The sequence below is a fragment of the Schistocerca gregaria genome, chromosome 1 (assembly GCF_023897955.1).
Source record: "Schistocerca gregaria isolate iqSchGreg1 chromosome 1, iqSchGreg1.2, whole genome shotgun sequence".
NCBI lineage: Eukaryota > Metazoa > Arthropoda > Insecta > Orthoptera > Acrididae > Schistocerca > Schistocerca gregaria.
In genome coordinates, this window is record NC_064920.1 from 347,018,303 (window position 1) to 347,041,863 (window position 23,561).

General features: G+C 38.9%; 1 protein-coding gene across 7 annotated transcripts in view; it reads left to right on the plus strand.

Annotated features, from left to right (window-relative positions):
* The window catches only part of LOC126344938 (oxysterol-binding protein-related protein 1-like), a 413,895-nt gene that overhangs the window by 99,546 nt on the left and 290,788 nt on the right, over positions 1–23,561 (plus strand). For all 7 annotated transcript variants that reach the window (XM_050002065.1, XM_050002064.1, XM_050002066.1 and 4 more), the window contains 6 exons: positions 3,252–3,464; positions 3,544–3,663; positions 6,033–6,161; positions 6,261–6,344; positions 9,982–10,198; positions 23,322–23,496. In XM_050002065.1, coding sequence (XP_049858022.1) covers positions 3,252–3,464; positions 3,544–3,663; positions 6,033–6,161; positions 6,261–6,344; positions 9,982–10,198; positions 23,322–23,496 — 938 coding nt within the window. The remainder of the gene's footprint in view (positions 1–3,251; positions 3,465–3,543; positions 3,664–6,032; positions 6,162–6,260; positions 6,345–9,981; positions 10,199–23,321; positions 23,497–23,561) is intronic.

Below are 23,561 nucleotides of genomic sequence, written 5' to 3' on the forward strand. Positions count from 1 at the left end.
TGCTGTGTGTTTCCATTCCATGATTAATGTGATTTGAAGAGAAGTAATAAAATGAGCTCTAACATGGAAAATAAGCGCTTCCGGACTCTTGTCCACATAACATATTTTCTTTCTTTGTGTGTGAGGAATGTTTCCTGAAAGTTTGGCCGTACCTTTTTGTTACACCCTGTATATACTGTCATAGTTTTTGGCCCTAAATCCTAAAAGTAAAATTATCGAAAAATAAACATAATCAGCTAATCCCAGGTCTGATATGATACACAGAAAGTGTCTTTGCTGAATTGCTCCAAAAAAATGGGTCTGCAAAAGGGTTAAGAATTGGGTATATTAGATTGATACCATTAATGGAGGTGTGAGTAGAAGATGTGCAGAAATATTAAACCTGTGATAGGCACATAAACAAGATGTTGCAAATATTGCTCATTCAGTTTTCCAAACTTGTATTTATTTACAAAACGTAATATGCATCTGCTTGCTCTGAAATAATATGCAGCTTCAACATCATCTTTATATGTGAATCCACTGTTCAATACTTCATCTACACTGTGAGTAGTCATTTTCACTCATATCTATACTAAAGTAAATTACTTTACTAACAGTGGTCAGTACATTAAAAACCTTAAAATTATCAGTGAAACATCATATTTCTAGAACCATCAAAATTTATTAGTCAACCCGTTTCATTATTAGATTCCTCCTCAAAAATTGTGGAAAAGGTGATGTATTTTGACTGAGCATATCTATAAATATAATGTTCTGAGTCTGTCACAATTTGGACTGAAGAAAGGGATCACAATCAAATATGCCATCTATTCTGCAGTTAATTGTGTATTAAGATGTTAGAGTGACAGGATTTCTCCTATCGGAATTTTTCATGATCTACGCAAGGCACCTAACTGCGCAAACAACATTATTCTGGAGAAACCCATTTTTCTTGCTATATATATAAATTATCTTCCAACTTACACTATTAAAGCAGAAATTTGCTCAGCAGAACTGCAATAACAGGAGCAGGAATGAATAAAATATTCAAAAGTATTATTGACTGATGGGCTATCGCTTAATTAAAATGGTTTATTCAGTTCTAGGTTGGATGTATCATCATCAATAACAGTAGAGCATGGAGGAAAGAAACAATGTAAAGCTGATAGTTCAAAATTAATGGATGTGCATTTTTATCAGAACTTGAATTTGAAATCTCATACTATAAATCTTCCAAAACACTTCAGTTCAGCAAAATTTCCTCTGCATTTCTCTTGGTGCTGAAAGCATTCAAAAATTAGCTTTCTTTGCGTAGCTTTATTGATGATGTTGCACTGAATAAGTTTTGGGTCGATTCCATACACAGACACCAAGTGCTCATTGCACAGAAATGTCCTGTAAGGATAATAATCAATATCCATTCTTGAACTACTTGTAGATAATGATTTAAAAAGTTGGTTGTATCAACTACATTGTGATGAAGTTTGTTCTGAAGCATTAGGCACAATTTTTAAAAAGTAGTAGCACTTATAAATGTAACACTAGAAAGAAAAAGAACCTCCACTGTCCACAACTTGCCATCAGTTTTGCTCAGAGAGGCAAAGGATGGAGCCATTACAATATCTGACCACCTCTCTTCCAATTAAAAGTGCTGACAGATAGAACTGAAATAATTTGCACTTGAAAACTCATTATATTCGTAGACGAATCTCTGAGTTGATAGTATAAGTACTTGGTTGACATACATTTATCAAATTTTGTAATAAATTTAAAAAAAAATCCAGATCTGAGATGTGATCATAAAGTAATGGGAATTTTTATTTTTCTTAATCTTTATTTATTCATCAACATTAACTGGTCCCCTTGAAAGTTATCCCCCCCTCACATATAATACACTGTGCCAGCACTTTTTACTATTTTGGAAGCACTTCTGGAAACCATTTTTCATTAATGGCATTCAGCTCCTTCAACAATTCTGTTTTATCTCATCGGTGGTGGCAAAATGACATCCGTTTATGTTTCTCTTCAGCCTCAGGAATAGAGAGAAGTTGCAGGAAGCCATGCCGGTGAATGCAATACTGAGGCAACATATGGCTTTGTTTTCTGCCAAAAAAAAATTATTTGTCAAAAAATCGTGAACCGGTATTGAGATGTAAGCAAGAGCATTATCTTCATGCCATTTCCACCAGTGGTTTTGCGTCAGTTCTGGCTTTTTTCTTCAGATTGCTTCACGGAAATGACGCACGACTTCCAGGTAGTTTTCCTTATTGGCCGTACAACCATAGGGTACAAACTCGTATGCACCATCTGATTATAATCAAAGAAAACAGCAAGAAGAACCTCCAAATGTGATTGAAATTGTCAAATTTTTTCAGTCATGTCTCTTCAATCAGTTGCTATTGAGATGATTGGGCCTTGGTTTTGGCATCATACCCACATACCCATGTTGTGTCACCAGTTACAATGTTCTTTAGAAGTTCTGGACCTTTGTCGACTTCATTCAGGAGTTCCTGAGTGATGTCTATGTGACATCGTTTTAGGTCAAAGTTCAAAAATTTCAGAACAAACGTTGCTGCTACACTTTTCATGCCCAAAACATCTGAAAAAATTGCTTGGCATGAGCCAAATGATGTTCCAAAATCATCAGTGACCTTTATGATGATGATATAGTGATTTTCAGAACCATTTTTTTTACTTTTTGCACATTTTTGTCAATAATTGATGTGATAGGGCATCCAGAGCAGTTGTCATTTTCTACGTCTTCTCGACCCTCTTTGAAATGTTTATACCACTGTAAACTCTTGTTTTACTCATATAGTAGATTCACCAAAAGCAACAGTCAACATTTGAAATGTGTTGTTGCACTTCATTCCATTTTTCAAACAAAATTTCATGCAAATTCTTTGAACCATCTTTTTAATAAGTAAAAATTCACTGAGCACTTGGATGCACCTATAACCTTTTTGACTGTCAACAGAAAACTAAATATTCAAAACAGCTGAAAATGCATTCATACATGTGGAACATGTGTACCAACAAAATAAAAAAAAATTGAAATGCAATGAATAATGCCCATTAAATTAAGAAATCCTCAATAATTTTTTATCACACCTTGTGTGCCAATGTCTGGCATGTAGTGATTGTTTGCACAGAGAATATGTATTGTATTTGTGAACCTACTGACACATTTCACATCATAGGGATTTGTCATGGATATCATCCATGGAACAAGCAAAAATCTAAACTTAATTAAATTTGCTTTTCCACAGGCTGTGCTGGAACGTGGGGTTCTTACATATTTCAATAGCAGAGCTGATGCTTCCACAGGATTTAAGAGAAAGGACTTTAAGTATCTTGATGGTGCAAACATTTTACCACTTGACTGTGATAATTCATCATTTGTAGTGCATTTCTCAGATGGAGCAGTCCATCGACTTAGTGTTGTAAATTATGGAGAAACTACAGGACAGATAAGCAGACAGGTATGATTTGACATGTATGGTGTCTACATGGATATTATAAATGCATTTGTTTTAAATTATGGATTATTTTCTGTTTTAGAAATGGATCAATGCATTTTCAGAACATGCAGAATTCAGCACACACTACTTAAGTCAAGGTCATATTAAACATGACAGTGATGAAGAGGATGACAACATTAAACCGCTTGGGTCCATGCAGGTAAAAGAGCATCTACTATTTTAACTGAAACTAAGTAAACAATTTGAAAATATCCCCACTCAGTTATTCCAGATGTCAGTATGTATGCGTATGTGCATAATACATTAAATGGCATAATCAGTTGTTTCAGAAATTTGCTTTGCTGGCATCTTGCACATTAAACAGTTTTGGGAACTTGGTGATCATTGCTAAATGACGTGTGTATAGTGCTGGTCTTTTCACATTGTAATATTAAACATGTAAACTGAACGGCCATCTAGTGAACAGTGGTAACTCAAAATTGGTATTACAAAGAATACACACATGAAAACAGTGAACTGACACTATTTACACCACACCATTTAGAGGAAATTGTTAAGAAATACTATGTACAAAAAAGAACTGTCATAAATATTTGGCAATTCAGCATGAAAGCTTGGCTGATACAATGAAAGTCATCTCTGTGAACTAGGAAGAAGAATATATTGTACATATGATCGTCCACACTTCCAAGAGAGAAGTCAGAAACTTGACATCATCTTTTGCAATAATAAGATGATAAATGTACTTAGTTAGAGAATGTAAGTTTATTTGTGAGATAACTTACACTTAAAAAGGAAATATGTTTTTATTGTTGGTAAGACATGGGAAATATAATTTTGGTTACTAAAAGAATGGAAGTAGAACCAGACCATACAGGAAGTCAAGAACCTGCTTCATGGTGTAGCGTCCATAGACAATTATAAGGAAGGTACTCTATGTATGTAGTACATTGTAAATGTAATGAAATTTGCAAGGTATTTAAAGTATTTCAGAGAACAGTAGTGTAATAATAATTGTGACCATTTTGCAGAAGGTTCTCTTACTTGGTTCATTCGAGTGACGGTCAGCAATGTAAGAAATATTTTACCTTATAGTAATCTCACTTTATCATTAATGAAAAATGGAATGCCAATGCAAAATTGAGTCTGCAGTAATTTAAACGCATACAGAGCAGAGAAGAGTATTAAATAACAAGGGCAATATGGGTATAACAATGTGAAATAAAAAAATTCAGAGATGTATTTAGCTTAATTTATGTGCTCGAGCTGAAATGTTTCTCAACAGAAAAATTACATTAGATGCATGCCACTGAACACACATGTACATGTCGAAATGTTAACTACGTACTGCTGAAAATTTGATCTATATGGAGTAATTATCAGAGCAGTTGTACTCATGTCCAAACTCCATGATGCCAGCACCCAACAGACAGAACAAGATGGTGCTAATTTGTACGCTCTTATCTTTAAAAAAAGTGAAGAGCAGACTTGCATAAAATTGTACAATTCGGAGTCTTAAGCAGCCTTAATCATAGCAGATGTATGCTAGGAGTAAAAATATGTTTGGGACATTACAATGGGCATCGAAGATTAGGTTCACACAATTGTGTGGTGACTTGAAACTTTCCAGCAGATTAAAACTTTGTGTTTAAGTGAGATTCAGACCTGGGATCTCTGCCTTTTGTATTTGGTACTCGATCCTGAGATGTTTTATACAGGAAAGTGTTCATCAAATGAATTATCCAAGCATGACTCACGACTTGCCCTTGGAGCTTTACCTCTGACAGTACCTTGTACTTCATAAAAGTTTACATTTAACATATGCTAGCTCTTGGAATTGAGCATTAACTCCACGGGAGAGCAAAGGATGTGAACACTGACCTGAATGATACATTGCAAACCAAAAGGTGTGAATATTACTTTGAATGACAGGCTACACACCACTTTTAACACACCAGTATTTTAACATTCTGAAAAAAGGAACCAGTCAGTCAAGAGATTAAATTTTTACTTCAGCATACTACCAGTATCAACAGCTTGCAAAACAACATGAGTAACAGTGACTATCATCAGAACAACAGAACATACAGACTTTAAAGGACTGAAGTGTTTACAAACAAAGTATCATTACCACCAAGGAATCATTCAGAACATAGTGGGCAAATGAAATGTGGCAGAGTAACTGTTATATTATGAAAATATTTCATTCTACTATTTTGATTTGTAAAACCTCAGTTGTTTATCAGACATTTAGTTTCTGCTGGTGTGTGATAGAAAAGACAGAAAGGAAGTGTTCTTTTTATTGTGTTTAGACATTGATATGTCTTAGACAGCTTTTGTGTGTGTGTGTGTGTGTGTGTGTGTGTGTGTGTGTGTGTGTGTGTGCAAAATCTCCTTTAGCCATATCTTGTGCTCAAATTAAATTTATGCAGTGATGATTAATAAAATGAATTGTGGCTTGTTATACCCTTTACATGCATGGTGTTCAGCTTGCTGTTCATAATTTGATTAAAATTTATATTATGATGAATTTATTTATATGATGCTGAATAGTAAGTAATTTTGCAGGATGCTCTGCAGACTGCTGCTGCCCATCATCAGGTATTAGAAAAACAACTTAGAGACAGCACAGCTGTAGTTGAAGTCTTGAGTAATAATAGTCTTGCATCTGACACAATTACAGGAGCTGCTATAAGAGTAAGTTGAAAGTACAGTTCACAGTAAATATATGAAAAGTTTTAAGTATGACAGTTTTATGCAGGAAGTGTCAAATGTCATAATTTTGATGCTTTTCAGAGATTCCAGGCTTTGTCTGACACTGCTGGTGACATGCTCTCTTCCCTTGGGCATTGTCTCTCTCTGTTTCAGCAACAGGAAGAGGTATGCTAAAATAACTGTTTTTGGAAAGTGAAGTGAATAGTTCCTTGGGGATTCAGTATGACGTGTATATAGTCTCCCACTGACATTAAAGTCAGCTTGTTTGTCAAAATCTTTCAGTTTTTATTTCTAATATAATTCCCTATATTTTGAAATGTTTAATGGAACAAGGATACAGAATGGTGGAAAAAATTAATTTTTTTAAATTGCTTTATGAAGTTCTATAGTCTTTTGTTATTGCATTGATATATACATTATGGGTTTTCAAATGAAAAATGACCGATATATACCAAATTTAAAAGTTACTGTCATGTCTTCTGCCATGCCCCCTTTATTTCTGTTACAGAAACCACTATTATTTCGAAAAGAACTGTGAACTTTGTTTCCAGCAATCATACATGTGATACATTGTATATGTTGGTATCAGTGCAGTTTTCTAGTGTCTGTAAATGATTATCTTTGCTAGTATTTACTCCTGTTTCACTGAATCAGTTTGTTCACATATTATTGAATGTTTGTTGCCCAAATGCCACATATATTTGTGGAAGTACATATTCTTTAGTGTGCAATGAATATGGACTATACCTTACATCAAGAAATTCAGTAAAAGGAAATTCTATAGTAACCAGTCCACAAACAAAGCAAGCCACACTGTTGAAAGTAACCTGTGTATCAGTTCTTCAGGGAAGAAACTCCCACATGGCACCCCTCCTTGTAATTCAAATTTTTGTGTTAACAGTGATGCTGTTTGTAGTGGATTTTTTGTTGTTGATGTAGGCATCTTATCTTCTTTGATAAAGGAGGTGGTGAAATGTAAGCAATGTGACTGTGTAGGCTGTTTGGAAATAACTGAACAAAAAAGTAGGAGGAAGGGTTTAGAATCAAAATTAGTTGTTCTGTGATACTGCAATAAATCTACATCGAAAATAGCTTTGAACATTGCGCACAATTCATATGATGTGAATTTGAAATTAGTGTATGCAATGCATGCTATAGGAGAAGGAAAAAAGACTGCTCAAACGTTTTGTGGTTTGAAGGACCCTCCTCCTCCTCCCAGTAGGTTCAGCAAGTACATAAAAATACTTTTAGGTGCCTTGACGATTGTGTCTAAAGCATCTATGAAATTTTCAGAAGAAGAAACTGGAAATATTAGTGGAACCAGGGACATTGCTGTTGCACTTGATGAGACATGGCAACATCGAGGACATCGTTCCTTGAATGGTATTGCAAGAGCTACTTCTGGAGAATGGAAAAGTTGTTGATGTTGAGTTCTTATCTAAGTACTGCCACACATGCCATGGTAACACTAAAGGACATATTGAACATCAGTGTTCTAAGAATTATGGTGGTTACAGTGGAGGTATGGAGTGTGATGAAGCTCTAAAAATATTTCAGAGGGCGATGCTCATTTATAAAGTTAGATATACGAAGTACCTAGGTGATGGGGACTCTAAAGCCTTCAATAAAATTAATGAGTTCAATGCTTATGTTGCTACATTGGTAACAAAACTGGAGTGTTGTGGACAAGTGCAAAAGAGGATGGGTGCTAGATTGAGGAAACCACAAAGAGAAATGAAAGGAAAGTTGCTGTCTGATGGAAAAACTCTGTCTGATTGAGGCAGATTGACATAAACTGAAATAGACCTTCTTTGGGGTTATTATGGACTGGCCATTAGACAAACTGCACCTCTGAATGATGTTGCAACAATGAGAAAAGCTGTATGGGTCACTTGCTTTCATAAGTTGTCCACAGATGACCGCGCTGTTCACGACTTTGCTCTAAAGGAGCAGATTCTTGGTGTGGTTACCAAAAAGCAAAAGAAAGTGGTCAATCATAACATCCTAAGCATTCTTCATGGGGGCTCTCAGAATACAAATGAATGTTTCAACCATTGCATATGGGAAAGATTACCCAAGAATGTTTTTGTAGGACTAAATACATTAAAAGTTTGTGTACAAGGTGCAGTGATTGTTTCAATGATGGAGTGATAGGAAGGCTGGAAGTCCTGAGAAATGTAGACATAAAATGTGGCTCTAATATGGAAGATCAATTACTTGTGTGTGATGGACAATGGGTGCATGAAGCTGAAAGATTTGCTCTTCAAGTTACCAGTTAGCAAGAAGTCCTAAAAGTAATGCCAAGAGGAAGCTTGAAGATGACGAAATGCTGCAGGATGAAGGCTATGCTCCAGGACTGTTCTGAGGCACAGTTTAATTGGACTCGTATCTTCGTTTGCAATTTCCCGCAAGTTGTATTTTTCAGAATTCAAGTACAAATATTTTCCAAGGTTTATAAACCATTGCTCCAATTTTTTCCTGTAACTTGCAATAGTCCATACTTAAGTAGTAGACCTAAACTTTATTGCAGGAATAACTAAATTATAGAAAAAATAACATTTTTAATAGGAAAAAAATTATAAAAATTAAAATGTGAGATGTGATACTTTTTATCCTTGTAATATACATAATAGATGGAATTAAGTAGGTCTAATACCTCAGCCATCTCCTAGCAACATATTCATTGTTCCTGTAATCTCCCCTGGCCTCAACTTCTATAGTCCGCATCCTCCACTTGCTGCTGTCTCCTTTAATGTGCGCACTTCAGCCTCACACATATCTCCTAACCCCCTCCTTGCTTGCATAGATATTTCCTATTGTCTGCTTGTCTCCTCTCCTCCCTTGCTCCCTCCACTCCTCCCAATTCCTTTCAGCACAGCTCATCTGATGCTGCACTTAGCAGCTCACCATCCTGCTCCCTACATACTTCCAAAAGCAGCACTACAGCATCCCCCCACCCGTATGCAGCTATCCCTCATCCTCTCTGCCCCATGCCTCTTCTGTACTCCACTACCCACTCAAGCTGGGATTGCTACTTGCCCCAGTGGGGCTAAAAACACTGAAATGATGGTGGCCATGTGTGTGAGAATTATGCTATATGAATGTGTGTTTTTTTCTTTCTTCATCTGATGAAGGGCTTTGTCCAATAGCTAAAAAATTATACAAGTGTGCTTCTAAATGTGCACATCCACTACTGAACACCATCTCTATGTAGTGAGCTGTGATCTAATTCATGTTGTTATTCCACCCTGGATTTTCCATTGTTTAATTTGACCCCTGTGTTCTGACAATCAGATTTGAAACTTCATCTTTGTAAAATAATTGTTGCTGAAATTTATTCAGTTTTCAAGAGCACCATTTTCCATTAAGTTTGTAACGATTAAAGCCATTGTGTGGTTTTTGTTTTCTGAGGCTGCAGTCATGTGTATGAGTTGCGTTTGAGTGTGTGTGTGTGTGTGTGTGTGTGTGTGTGTGTGTGTGTGTGTGTGTGTGTGTGTGTGTGTGTGTGTGTGTTGTTGACGAATGGCAGTGGCTGAAAGATTTAATTGTTAAAGCCTTATTGTTGTGCCTATCTGCGACTCAGTATCAGTGCTATATGGTGAGTGGCAACTTTCTTTCTGATAATAGAGGATGGTTATGTAATACATGCAAGGTGCATGCAAGAGGCAAGGTAAGAACACATGCACTTCTCTTAATTTCTGTTTATTTGTGTTATCCATGTTTAACAAATATGGCATTTATTTTTCATCAACTGTGATTGCAACTAAGGATTTTTTTCCAATATCAGAATGTTATCTGTTAGGTAAGAATACTGCAGTTGAAACAAGAACAGGAGAAATGCCGAGTTCTAGAAGAAGCCCTTAATGTGCTGGCAAAAGAGCACCATGAGCTGGAGCAATCAATGGCATCACATCTGTCAAACCCTTCACTCCATAACATGGTGGATGGTCCAACTCCAAGGAGAAGTCCTCGTTTTTATGACACATCTGATGATGAGTTTTATGATGCATTTGAAGCAGGTTAGTACTTCCAGTATTCAAATATGCTTGTTGGAAGGTGATTACACTTAGGAGGACTGGTCCGTGAAGCTCTCAGTATCTTAAGTGCATGTATTGTTTACATAATTGTATTTGTCGGTACTGGTTTTACTTACAAGGTAATGATCCAGTACAACTTGTCAAAACCTGGCATGAAATGTCTTATGCGAGAAGAATTCACTGAAGTAAATGCACTGTCAAACTTTTAGCTGTGAAGTTACTCAATTGTGCTATTCGTAGAATCACTTTTAACAGCAGTTTGTACAGTTCCTGCATTGCATGCGAATGAACAAATGAACAGAAATCACTGAAATGAAAGCTTAACATCACTTAATGCAGAAATCCAGCACTACACACAGAGAAATTTCAAGCACCTATGCCATACCAAAAGTATCAGTTATTACTTACTTTTTGGATAACCTGCACTTCATATTGACTGTTAAGCTATTGACTATATAATTCTTATGGAGGTGATTAGCAAAATATTGTGGTGTATTGGCATCATGCTGCAGATAACAAGTGTCAGTTCATTTGGGAATTTGATTTGTACACCATTTTGTATCAGTTTGTATAGCACAGTTCTTATGAAATTTTTTAGGTTTTATATTAAATGAAGGGATTGGTTGATAGAACGCGCCTTACTGAGGAAGCAGTTAATTTGTTAATGGGTGGTAATGTGTGAAGGAGGGGAGGGAGGGGGATGAAAATAGTTGAGTGAAATCAATGCTTGATTATGATAAGCTGGTTCTAATGACTGTAGACTGCAATAGTTACGCAGAGATGGAGAGGCTTGCACAGGATAGACTAGTGTGGTGAGGTGCATCAAACCCGTCTTAGGACAGTAAGACTGAAGGCCACAACAGTAACATTTTACTCACAGTGACACTGTTCCTCATCTGTTTCCTATAGTCATCACTAAAATGAATCACAGTACAAAGTTTCTCTTTACAAATCGTACACAAAATGTATCCAGTTGACAGGATGATTTAGATTAACAATGACACCTTACAGCAGATCCAACACTGAGGCAAGGACGTGGCCTTTTTCTGAATACTACGACACATTGGGATATCGGGAAATGACACATCCGACAAAAAGAAGCATCTAGGGATGGAACCATACATCAGTGTAATGTCCTTTTGCATGCCATCATCTCATGATCTGACAGAAGTATCATGTGTCAGTGGAAATCAGAGGGTTGGAAGTTGTGAATGACTGTCTGTGTTCAATCAAATTGACCATCTAGGCAGGGCAGACTTCATGCCAACCACACTGATGGTAGGAAGTGCTGCTCATCAGACTGAGATTAGGACATTGCTAATTGACATGTGGTTTCTTCCTACACGGGAAGATTCACCACTCTATGAAGTTTGTGGTGTACTGCTGTTGTAGCTGTGTATTTTGTATATTAACATGAGGACCACCTTCAGTTTGGCTGGAGATCTGCCCACCATCCTTGCTGACACTGACATCAGTGTACCATGGGTTTTGGAGTTCTGTGAAGTGTTGGGCCTCATCCATAAAGTGCTGCGGAGATGAGGTCAGTGTATTTTAAATGATGGCTCAACCAGACATTTTAGTATTTTTATCAATTGATTTTAAGTGCCATAGTTTAATGTACTATGATGGCGGTTTTTACATTTGTTAGGTCAATTTTTAATGCACTATAAGAAACTCTGCTGAGGCAGCTATCATCCCCCCACGAGTTGATATTCTGACACCTCATAAGGACGCTAATGACCATGCTGTTGAGTGCTCGACATCACTAAAATACAAAGTGTTTGTTTAGCAAAAATGAGTGAAATTTGAGAATACTGTACAACTGGCAAACCTGAAATGAGAAAGAGCTGTGGAAAGCAGACAATTTACAGAAAACTGCAGAAAGAGCTGTGGAAAGTCAGATAATTTCCAGAAAATGTAGAATTTATTTATTTTATTTAGAGGTTGAATCACATTAGTAATTCCAGGGGGAATATATATTATCAACAGCTTTTTGTCATTGTTTGTAAATACAAAGGTCATGTTACATTGAGGTCAAGAATCCAGCAAAAGCAATGAATTATTTTCTGCAATCAGTAAAAAGACATTTTGAATGAAATGTTGAAAATCATTCTTTCCTGTGTTTCCAAGTTTTGATACATTGATTATGAGAGTATTTCGATACATTGATTATGAGAGTATTTTGATACATTGATTATGAGAGTATTTTGATACATTGATTATGAGAGTATTGCAAATCAGATTGTATGGAAATTCTCTCCAATTTATTCAACAAATAGAGATATGTTGCATAACAGTCCTGAGAGCAGTACAACTTACGTTCTGGAAAGCTAGCTAACGGAGTCCAAAGAGTGAAATCTCACAGACCATGCCCACAGCGAACATCAAACCAACCGACCGACTGGCGTGCACTTACACTTACACTTCATTGCCACTGGAATCAACTTACATCTGACTCAGATTGACCCAGAGCCAGCTTATATGCAGAATTCTGCTCGGCATGATGTAATCAGAAGGCACCCCTGATTACAAGCACGATCTGTGTTGTGGTGACTGCTGGGGAGGGGGCGGGGGGACGCAGGTAGTGCTTTGTCCAGCAGAGCTGACACCTTAGATGGCAGCAACTTAGTCTCGATGGGTGTTCACGCAGAAGTCTGAGACATAACAAAGCTTGATGGAAGTCACATGAGCCGCCATGAAATTGAAGTGTTCACCGAGGTCAGAGTATCGGGAACCCCTGACCAGGATGGTGGAGATGAGGTGAATTTTGATGGCACCGCAGAAGACCATGTACAGTGATCACAGTATACAACATTAATCCATGACAGGCAGAGATCGTCCTGTGGATCCAGGTTGGGTGGCATCTTAAATTGCAGTCCCACACTAGGTCACCCACCTGGGAAGAAGAGGTTTTGGTGATGACATGAGCTGGTGCCACCAGCTGCAGCATGTCACCGAGAGTGCAGCGAGAGAAGCCATACAGCAACTCCCCCCCCCCCCCCCCTACCTCCCCTCCCCCCAGCCTGTGGTCTTCAGAGTGGGCCTGTAAGTTGCCAGAGAACTACAAAAGGCATTTGGTGTGGTGCTGGACATCATTTCCTTGAGGAGTTGGGTCTTGAAAGTACAGAAAAAATGTTCCATATGACTATTGGAGACTGGGTGAAAGGGTGCAGTATGAAGGTGCATAAAACTGTTCAAAATCATGGGAGCTGAACATTGCCCCATTATCTGAAATCAAAGTGCAAGGGATGCCTTTGACAATACAATTTTTTTCTGAGGTCACGATAGTAGTTCAGAAGTGACCTGGGACATATGGGACACAAAAGGGAAGTGAAAGCAGAAATCAGTCACAACCAACCACATGGTGCCCCAAAAGAAACTGACAAAATCTAAATGGATACACTGCCATGGCTCCACAACATCAACCCAGGGAGGTATGCAGTTTGATGGGGTAGACAGGCAGAACTTTGATGGACAAGGTCCACGATGTCAGAGTCAGTTTTGAGCCAAAATATGTTCTGTCACACCAAACTTTTTATCTGGGTCTTGGTCCAATGGACAGTGTACAGAAGCAATTGAATAATTATAACTTAAAGCAAAGGCTGTATTGTAATTCAGTGTCATTGATTCAAAACATGCTACCAGTTTTGATGCTGAAAGCATCATCCTCAGGCCCCAAGTGTCATCAGCCATCATCGTATGAACCACAATGACAAAGACTAACAGAATCTTTGAATCGATACAGTACAGCTTATTAAGCATTTCATGCTAGCATGTGCAGCTAACAAATTCAAGTGTAGTAGGGCCAAAATCAATTGGATACTGTATCAGTAACAAGCCCGTGAATAACCAGACTTTTTACTGATGTGGAATCTAGTTGGTTTTGGCCCTGCTGCACTCAACTTTGTTGGCTGCACGGGCTGCCACAACATGCTTAATAAATTGTACTGTATCCGTTTGAAGACCCTATTGGTCTTGGTTATTACACTTGTCATCAAAACTGGTAGCATGTTTTGGATAAACAATACTGGGTTAGAGCACAGCTGTTTGATTCAGTTATTATTATTGAAGTACTTCATGTCTAGCTGGTGTCTCACTGCATTCAATGGATTATCAGAGTGTGTAGAAGGTACAAACTTCATGGCCTAAGTGGAGGAGAAATCGTTAGGTAATAGTGGTCCTCGTCTGAGACCCACAACAGAATCCCTTACTTTAGGTACATTTGTTTTTGTTGTGGCTAGTAGGGGCAAAAATCGGGGCTGTTAGGTGTGTCGATGCACACATGCTGCACTGAGTGATGCAGCATAACATTGTATCCTTGCAGATGGCAGCCTCAATGTCACGTGATGTTAAGGGGAAAGCTGCAATTGCTGAATACAGATCTCAGTTTTCTGGGAAACACATCAATTCATGGTGGTCAATAACTTGGTCTAGTGCCATGGGGAACCATGACAGTGCATCTGTGCTAGAATGTAATTTCACAGTACAGTAATGGTGGCATACTGAAAAATCTACAAGTCACTGCTCAGTGCTAAAGGCAGTGGGGGTGATCGGGTCTGGTGAACTTTGGACAAAAGATAGCAAGCAAATGTTTACAGTCACTGAGAAGATGAAACTTATGTTCACAAAGGAATAATTTAAATTTTTGACTGTGTACATGACAGCAGTGGCTTCCTTTTCTATTTGAAAGTAGTGTTACTGGGAGATGGATAAGCTCTTAGAAGCGTATGCACTGAGGTGTTCTATGCCATCAGGATGTTTATGGAACAGGTCTACACATATGCTGTTTGGATACGCATTGGTCACTACTAGCGGTGGCAGACCAGGGATGTGTATTTTTAAGCACAGTGTCTTCTTGAGGCAATCTTTTAAAGCTTGGAAAACTCTGATATCAAGGTGTCCATTTGAAACACAAGCCTTGGTGTCATACAGGGGTTCAGCAGGTATGAGAGTTCTGATAGTTTCCCAAAAAGTGTCCATAATAATTGATCTTACCCAGAAAAACTTGTAGATCTTTTACATTTGTAGGTGGCAGCATGTTGTTGATTGCCACAATATAATCTTCCTTTAGTTAGAGTCCATTGGCTGGGAGTGTGAACTCCAAAATATATCTAGGGTAGTTGCTTGAAAGAACACGTGCCCGGGCTACATTTGAGTCCTTTTGCTGCCAGCCTCTGGAACAAAAATTTATTGTTGTGCTGGTGATCCCCTGGAGTCACATCTGAAAAAATATCTTTGAGGTTTGTAGTGCATTTTGAAATACCTTGTACTAATTTATTCACAAAATACTGGAATATGGCAGGGGCTGATGGTATTTCAAAAGATAATTTATGGTAACTATAGATGTCATATGGCATATTGAGGGCTAGGTAAGGCTGTATGCTGCATCCAAGGGAATCTTAAAGTATGCCTCTATTAGGTTGATTTTACTGAATAAGGTGCCATGGCCTAATTTTGCAGAGTTCATCTGGCGTCAGTAATGAGGTAAGTTTCCACTTCAGCTTAAGAGTTTATCCTCACTTTAAAGTCACTGCTAAATCTCAAAATGGTTGTTGGCTTGTGTACTCTTGCCACTGTAGTGGCCCATTGGCTATGGGATTACGTGATAACGTATCTGCCACCATGTGAGCTTTAAGGAAGTATGAGCTAGCTGTCACCTTAACAGTGAATGAGCTTCGAAATCAGTCCTCTTCCCTAACCTGGGTGAGATGAGTTGAGCAGGTCTGTATTGCACACACACTTTAGGGTGACATGGAGTTCTTTGGATTGTGTGGCACATACTGTTTCATGAGCTCTAAGCACAAAAGTGTGGAAAAATCTACCCCAAAAATGTTGTCCACTTTAGGGTCATCTACCACAAGAAAATTTACTAGACAAGTGATGTGGTAGTAATGGATAAAAAGGAAAATTTTCAAAGCAGGGTCACTTGATGGCATCCATAGGCCCAATGGCAGTTACATTAAATGTTAAGTGCTTTGGTCAGCAAGGACACACAGCACTTGCCTTAAGAAATAACTTTAATGATTGTTTTCTAGTGAATGTATCTAAGGACATTTGCTAAACCGAATTCTGAGAAATGTGCATTTCTGTATATTTATCACTTACTTTGTACACGTCCACAGGATTGGGTGTGTTTGTAGCAAAGCTTCTACAATATACCTTGTGCAAGCGTCACTTTTCACCATGCCTGTAGTGTGTTGCATGCAATGGGGGCACATGGTGTATGTGTAAAGGAGGAAGCTAATCTGCCACCACTGGTGTGCTTGTTTATAGTGTCACCTGAGCTGTGGAGAAGGTGAGCATGGCTGGTCCAGAGAACTGACTGCCGTGTCATCTTCTTCCATTGCAAACAAACTATGGGCTCCACAGGCACTTTCATAGGCTTGAGCTATTCATGTTACTTCCAGTAGAGAAGGATCTGATTTCCTCAGTGCATGATTCCTCACTTTCAAATCGGGGGAGAGACATACTTTAACATGACTCATTAGTGTGTCAGTGTAGGTCTTCCTGCACAAACATTCAAAATTGCATTTCCTGCTTCATCCATGTAGGTCAGTGGCCCAGTCTTCCTTCCACTGCCAAAATACAAAAGTCTAACCTGCCTGCAAAAATATGTTTGTACATTGAAAAATGTTTTTGTACTAAAGAAAATATTCAAGGAAACCCAAATTCTAGAATAAGATTTTCACTCTGCAGCGGAGTGTGCACTGATACAAAACTTCCTGGCAGATTAAAACTCTGTGCCGGACTGAAACTCGAACTCGGAACCTTTGCCTTCTGCGAGCAAGTACTCTACCATCTGAGCTACCCAAGCATGACTCATGCCCCATCCTCACAGCTTTAGTTCTGCCAGTACCTAGTCACCTACCTTCCAAACTTTACAGAAGATCTCCTGCGAACCTTGCTATTGCGGAGACATGGTTTAGCCACAGCCTGGAGGATGTTTCCAGAATGAGATTTTCACTCTGCAGTGGGGTGTGCGCTGATATGAAACTTCCTGGCAGATTAAAACTGTGTGCCGGACCGAGACTTGAACTCAGGACCTTTGTCTTTCGCAGGCAAGTGCTCTACCATCTCAGCTACCCAAGCACGATTCACGCCTTGTCCTCACAGCTTTACTTCTGCCAATATGCCATGTTCCACAGAACCAGCAATGCATAACAGGTATGATCCTGCGTCCGGCCATCCTGATTTAGGTTTTCCGTGATTTCCCTAAATCAATCCAGGCAAATGCCGGGATGGTTCCTCTGAAAGGGCACGGCCGACTTCCTTCCCCATCCTTCCCTAATCCGATGAGACCGATGACCACACTGTCTGGTCTCCTTCCCCAAAAGAACCAACCATAAGGGGAATGCTTCTTTCAATGAGATCATGGTCAATTACTTCATGTAATCGTTAACCAACTGTGGTAGTGTTCTCTCTTGACTGATCTGTATTTCAATGAGACATTAAATTTTTATGTAACCAACAGATAAACATTGTTAAATAAATACTAACAAAGAGATAGAGGGGCTGGCCAGTACTTATCTCAGCTCAGTACAGCCGATAGATACACAAAAAACAACTGAAAATTTAAGTTCCTAGCTTTCGGAATAAATGTTCCTTCATCAGGAAGGAGAGAGGGGAAAGAAAGGGAAGAAAGGAAAGTGGATTTAGTTACTCACAACCCAGGTTATGAAGCAACAGGGAAAGGAAAACAGGGAGGGTAGCAAGGATGGAGGCATGGTTGTCAGAGGGAAGCCAAAGATATTCTAGTGTAGGTACTGTGCCGGCTTCAAACCAAAGAGGATGCATACAGAAGTAAAGAGGTATATAGTATAAAGATGTAGGATGAAAACATGCATGAATGGCTAAAGAGGAAAGGGAAAGAGGAGAAGACTGAAGAGTAAATGGGAGTGAGGTTGGTTAACGTAGGTTCAGTCCAGGGGGATGGTGGGATGAAAGGATGTGTTGGAGTGCAAGTTCCCATCTCCGCAGTTCAGAGGGACTGGTGATGGGTGGGAGAAGCCAAATGGCACATACGGTATAGCAGGTTCCTAGGTCCCTAGAATTATGTTGGAGGGCATGCTCCGCTACTGGGTATTGGAAATCTCCTAGGCGGACAGTTCGTCTGTGTCCGTTCATGCGCTCAGCCAGTTTAGTTGTTGTCATACCAATGTAAAAGGCTGTGCAGTGCAGGCATGTCAGCTGATAAATGACATGTGTGGTTTCACACGTGGCCCTGCCTTGAATTGTGTATGTTTTACCAGTAGCGGGGCTGGAGTAGGTGGTTGTGGGGGGATTCATGGGGCAGGTTTTGCAGCGGGGTCGGTTACAGGGGTAGGAACCGCTGGGTAGAGAAGGTAGTCTGGACCGCATGGAGGAGGCTTTCCTGAAGACCCAACAGCTGCTTCCCCTGGCCTGGTATAGGTTTATAGATGACATCTTTGTGGTCTGGACTCATGGTGAAGAAACAAGGTCCCTCACAAGGCCTCACAACGGCTTCCATAGACTTACTCACTCCACCTGAGCCACGTACCCCTACCTTCTACCTATTACTCAAAATACACAAAGAGAACCATCCTGGCCTTCCCATTGTAGCAGGCTTCAAACCTCTCAGATAGTTCAAATTCTAATGTTTGGTCCGACAAGTAATTCCTTTTAACTTTAGCCTCAGACATAAAAAGAAAATGTGTGGTTTATATACATAAAACAATCACCATCTGTGGCAGTGCTTTGGCAAACTGTTTCATGAATACCAGTTTAATATCAAGAGGCAGTAGGATGATTTCTGTCATTATACCAAAGATTCTCATAAATCACATTTTTCTCTGCAGGATTCATGATTGTTCTGGTAGGCCACTCTATTTAACTCCAACGCTGTTCACCGACATGGCTACCCCAGAGGCACAGGAAACAAATGAACTTTGTAAAGCCAGACTTTTATCCCAGCAGCATTATTATTACTTTTGGATCTCCACATACAACATTTTGGATCTCCACATACAACACTTTGGTGTTTTCAGATACCCACATCTCTTCCCAAGTCATTAAGTTCTTCTTGTGTAAACTGCTCTGGTTGTCATTTTGTGGGTGTGGAGCTATAATCAGGATCAGAATTTTCACTTGATGATGCTGGTGGTGATGTTGAAGATTCTATAGTAGCGGGTGTTTCAGGCACAGGAATGTTACGACCATTTGATATGAACCTTATGGTTGATTTTTAGGTTTAGATAAACAATTTGTTTTGTACTGTTCTTGATAAGTGTACCCACTTTCACCATACAAAAATAGCAATTATCTTCATGGTTTTCTTGTTCTCTCTATGCCGATGGAATCCTGAATGGTAAAGATTTCTTCTTGCCTTGTGTCCATTTCCTCAAAATGCATGCTTGACAAGCAGGGTGTAGTGCAAAATGTTTGTCCTGGTCTCCTAACTTTATACCGAAATAAGACAGGTATGCTCTTTTGAAAAATGAGATCGTGTTCTCTCTCCTGCTTTTGAGAGTCAGAGAGCTGCAGATGTGACAAAACACATCAGAGTCATTCACGCATGATGAAGTGGCCATTATTATGCTGATTTGAAATAACCTGGTAATGTTTACACACAAATTTCACTTCAAATTTACACTCAAATGACTGTGATGTGTTAATGCACTTCTAAACAACTCAAGAACTATCAATTTTTCCACAGTTGATCATGTTGAATCACTTTATGATCTATTGCAGTATATATTACGCGGAAATTTAAAAATAGCAAACTTCATGAATTATGAAATAACTGTAGGTCTTAGAAGAAAACATTACTTTTTCATAAAGAGTGTTAAAAAAGCCACTCTAATTAGCCCACTTTCCTGTAAAATGCCAAAACATCACAGCCCTGTGTTATTTTCTTGTTTGTACATTAAAGGTTAAATTCGCCAGGGGCTTAAAATATTCAAAAAGTATGTGGATTTGCGAAGTAATGCATGTACTAAACTATAATTATGCCCAGCAGTATACAAAATGATGTTCTGTTTGATGCTATGGGGGGGGGGGGGCCCTAGATTTTTTTTCCAGGGGTGCACTATAATACAATTTTTTGATTTATGGGTGGGCTGGAGGGGGGGGGGGGTTGACTTTTTTTCCCAAGAGAAACATTTCACCACTAAACCCATCCCCGATTATGGTGTAAGAAGAAATAGACACAAATTTATGTGCTTTTAGAGAGTGGGATGCATCTGTAACAGGAAATATGGAAATATCTGAGAGTTGGGGTGAGTCTATAATAGGAAGCATCCCATAGTGGGTATGTAATGCATCCTAAACTTCTAGTGACATGTTGTGTCATATTGCACAACATGACAAATACTATTCTGGATGACATGATGTCATATGTCATATTGTATAACATATTATGTACATATCATATTACCTTACTTGTGCATACTAATGTGTGCTAATATAAGGGATGTTCAAAAAGAAACAAGCCAGAGGCATGATTAAAGAAACCAGTACGAGTATATTAGAATTACTGACCCTGGCTGTTGAGACACTTGTCCCACTGTGACACAAGGCGGTGAATGGCTCTGTCATAAAATTCCCAGAGCTGCAATGTGAACCAGTTCCGCATATACGGCTGGATATCATCGTCCACAGGAGTGCAGGAAGGGTTATGCTGACGTTCTTCTTAGACCAAGATGGCCCCCTTGTGATTCACTTCCTGCAGCATGGGACAACAGTGAATACCCAGCGTTACTCACAAACCGTGACCACCCTTCGCAAAGTCATCAAATCAAAACTACTGGGCAATGTCACACGTGAGGTCATTCTGCTCCACAAAAATGCAAAGCCTCGTATGGCCAACACAGTCGCAGCACTCATTCAGAAATTCAAGTGGGAGGTTCTTGGCCACCCTCCATACAGTCTGGACCTCTCTCCCTGTGATTACGCCATTTTTGGTCCCCTTAAAAAGATTCTCAAATGATTCACCTCGGACGACAATGTCCAGCTGTAAGTGTGGAATTGGTTAACATCACAGCCCTGGGAATTTTACGAGACAGCCATTCACCACCTTCTGTCACAGTGGGACAAGTGTCTTAACTGATAGGGTCAGTGCTTCTAACATACAGGTACTGGTTTCTGTAATTATGCCTTCAGCTCATTTCTTTTTGAATGCCCCTTATACTAAAAATTAAAAAAGGAGTCATACATACAACCATAAACATACATGACAGCCTGCTCTGTGATTTTAAAGGACTAACACACAATGAAGGAATTGTGAAAAGTGTGAAATGTATAATTAGGTTTAATGTAGTCATGCAGTGTTTGTTATGGCTCAATATTTTGCATATAACCTGAGTTGGAAGTCCAAATTGTTTGAGCTTCATATCATAAAATGAGAGGGGGGGGGGGGGGGACTTTAACAGATTTGCTGTTCATTTCTTTTCTTCAGGAGGTCAGGAGGTGAAATTTCAGTGCTGCTGATGAGAGACACCTGTAAAAGAGCATACACTATCCTAGGTTTCAGAACAAACAGTTCCTTCCTGAGGAAAGAGTTGGAGGTCATAGGTTGGGTAATGTTAAAAATGAAGGGCAGGTCACACAAACCCCTGGATGATTAGGTTCCCACATGTAGTGAGGATGTGGCGAGCCTTTCACAGCTTCTGGGTCCCTCTCATCGTGGGCTCTGAATGACCTGCTCTTCCTTTTTAACCTGTTCCAACCAATTTCTCTCTGTCCTCCCTGAGGAAGGGAGTTCCAAAAGCTAGAATAGTGTATGTACTACGAATCAACAACACTGAAAGTCTACTTCACAAAGGCCTGCATTTCTGCCTCATACTTTTATTGTTTTCTCAAGTTAATTTTTATTTGCGCACAAATAATAAGAGTGTTACTCACATGACTTTAGTATGTCCCACTTGAAAATGCTTGAAGTCTGAAACTGGTCTTGAGAGCGATAAAGAGATGTTGTTGTGATGGTACAAAATGTGTTTATTTTATTCATTATTTGACTATGGCTGCAGTATCCAACATGGACAATTTTCAACATAAGTTCTGTGGCAAGCGCACCTTATCTCGTGAAAAGTATTGAAGCTTGGCTGAGCAGCACTTTTTTACTAATCTCACTATAGTAACTCTTCAGAAAGTCTGTTCAGATTAATGACCTCTACATACTATCACCAGTGGTAAATTAGGCCTCAGAACATTGTCAATTTTAATATTTACTCTATAACTTGTTTCACATGGATACCCATCTTTCACCACTCAGCACCATTTCCTCAGAACTGCGCTGATGCCAACAGCTCCATCAGCACTTACTATGATCACACAGTTACCTTGACACGAACTTTTGTTCTTGTCCTGTCATCATTCCCTTTCCACAATCCAACAACATCTGTTCTCTTCCTGCTTTGACTTTAGATTTTCCCAGTCACTCACTTTCTTATTGTTTTCTTTTCATGTGCCTAATCTACTTTTTATTTTGTTCTTACTTTCCGACTATTTGCTTTATTTTCATGGTCCTTCTTTTCCACTTACTCCCTGCCCATCCTTGTTTTCTAGACAGATTCAGCCATGATTGAATTGTGTACTTGTCTTCTTATCTCTCAGCCTTAATTTGCTCTCTCTCCTAACTGCTCCAGGTATGGCATTTTGCCAACTTCTCCTCCCTCATCTATCCTCTCTCTGTACTCTTTTCTACCTATTCCATCTTAACTAGTACCTCAACTTTCATATCTGTACTTGATAGTGCTGTAGTACTTGTAGCTGTTCGTAATTGTTCTGTGTTACACTGTTTTTCTCTTCTTTTTTTTATAATGGAAAAGAGATAAGGAGAAATGTGTTAAGTACAGGTCAGAAAGTGAAACTGAGGATAATCATTAACATATTGTGTGGTATTAGTAGTATTTTAGTAATCAGATATGCTAGTGCTTCCCTTTATCCAGATTAATATAGGCACTGTTCTATTGGTGAAATTGATTTAGTTTTAACCTGAATGCACAGAGGTTCCATCAAATTCCTAAAGTCTAACAGAATTTGAAATACACAAGAACGATATCAACTTTTCCCTTAACATTGAAACTAAAATAATAGTTTTATATTAGAATGAAGAAATCCCTCATGTTTTCCATAATTTGTTCCATAGATTCAGATAGTGATACTATCGTGACGGCAGCATCACCTACCTCTGATAGTGACACGCTTGTGAGCTTTCCTTCACCTGCTTCCTCCTGTGCCACTTTGGTTTCGGCAGGGGGGCATGCTTACCATTGCGCTAGAGATCTTCCATATGACACTGTGGAGAAGAAAACTGTTAGTAGGTAAGTGAGACTTTTCATTTACATTCGTAATATTACGCATGTTGGGATGCGTAAAATCATTAAGT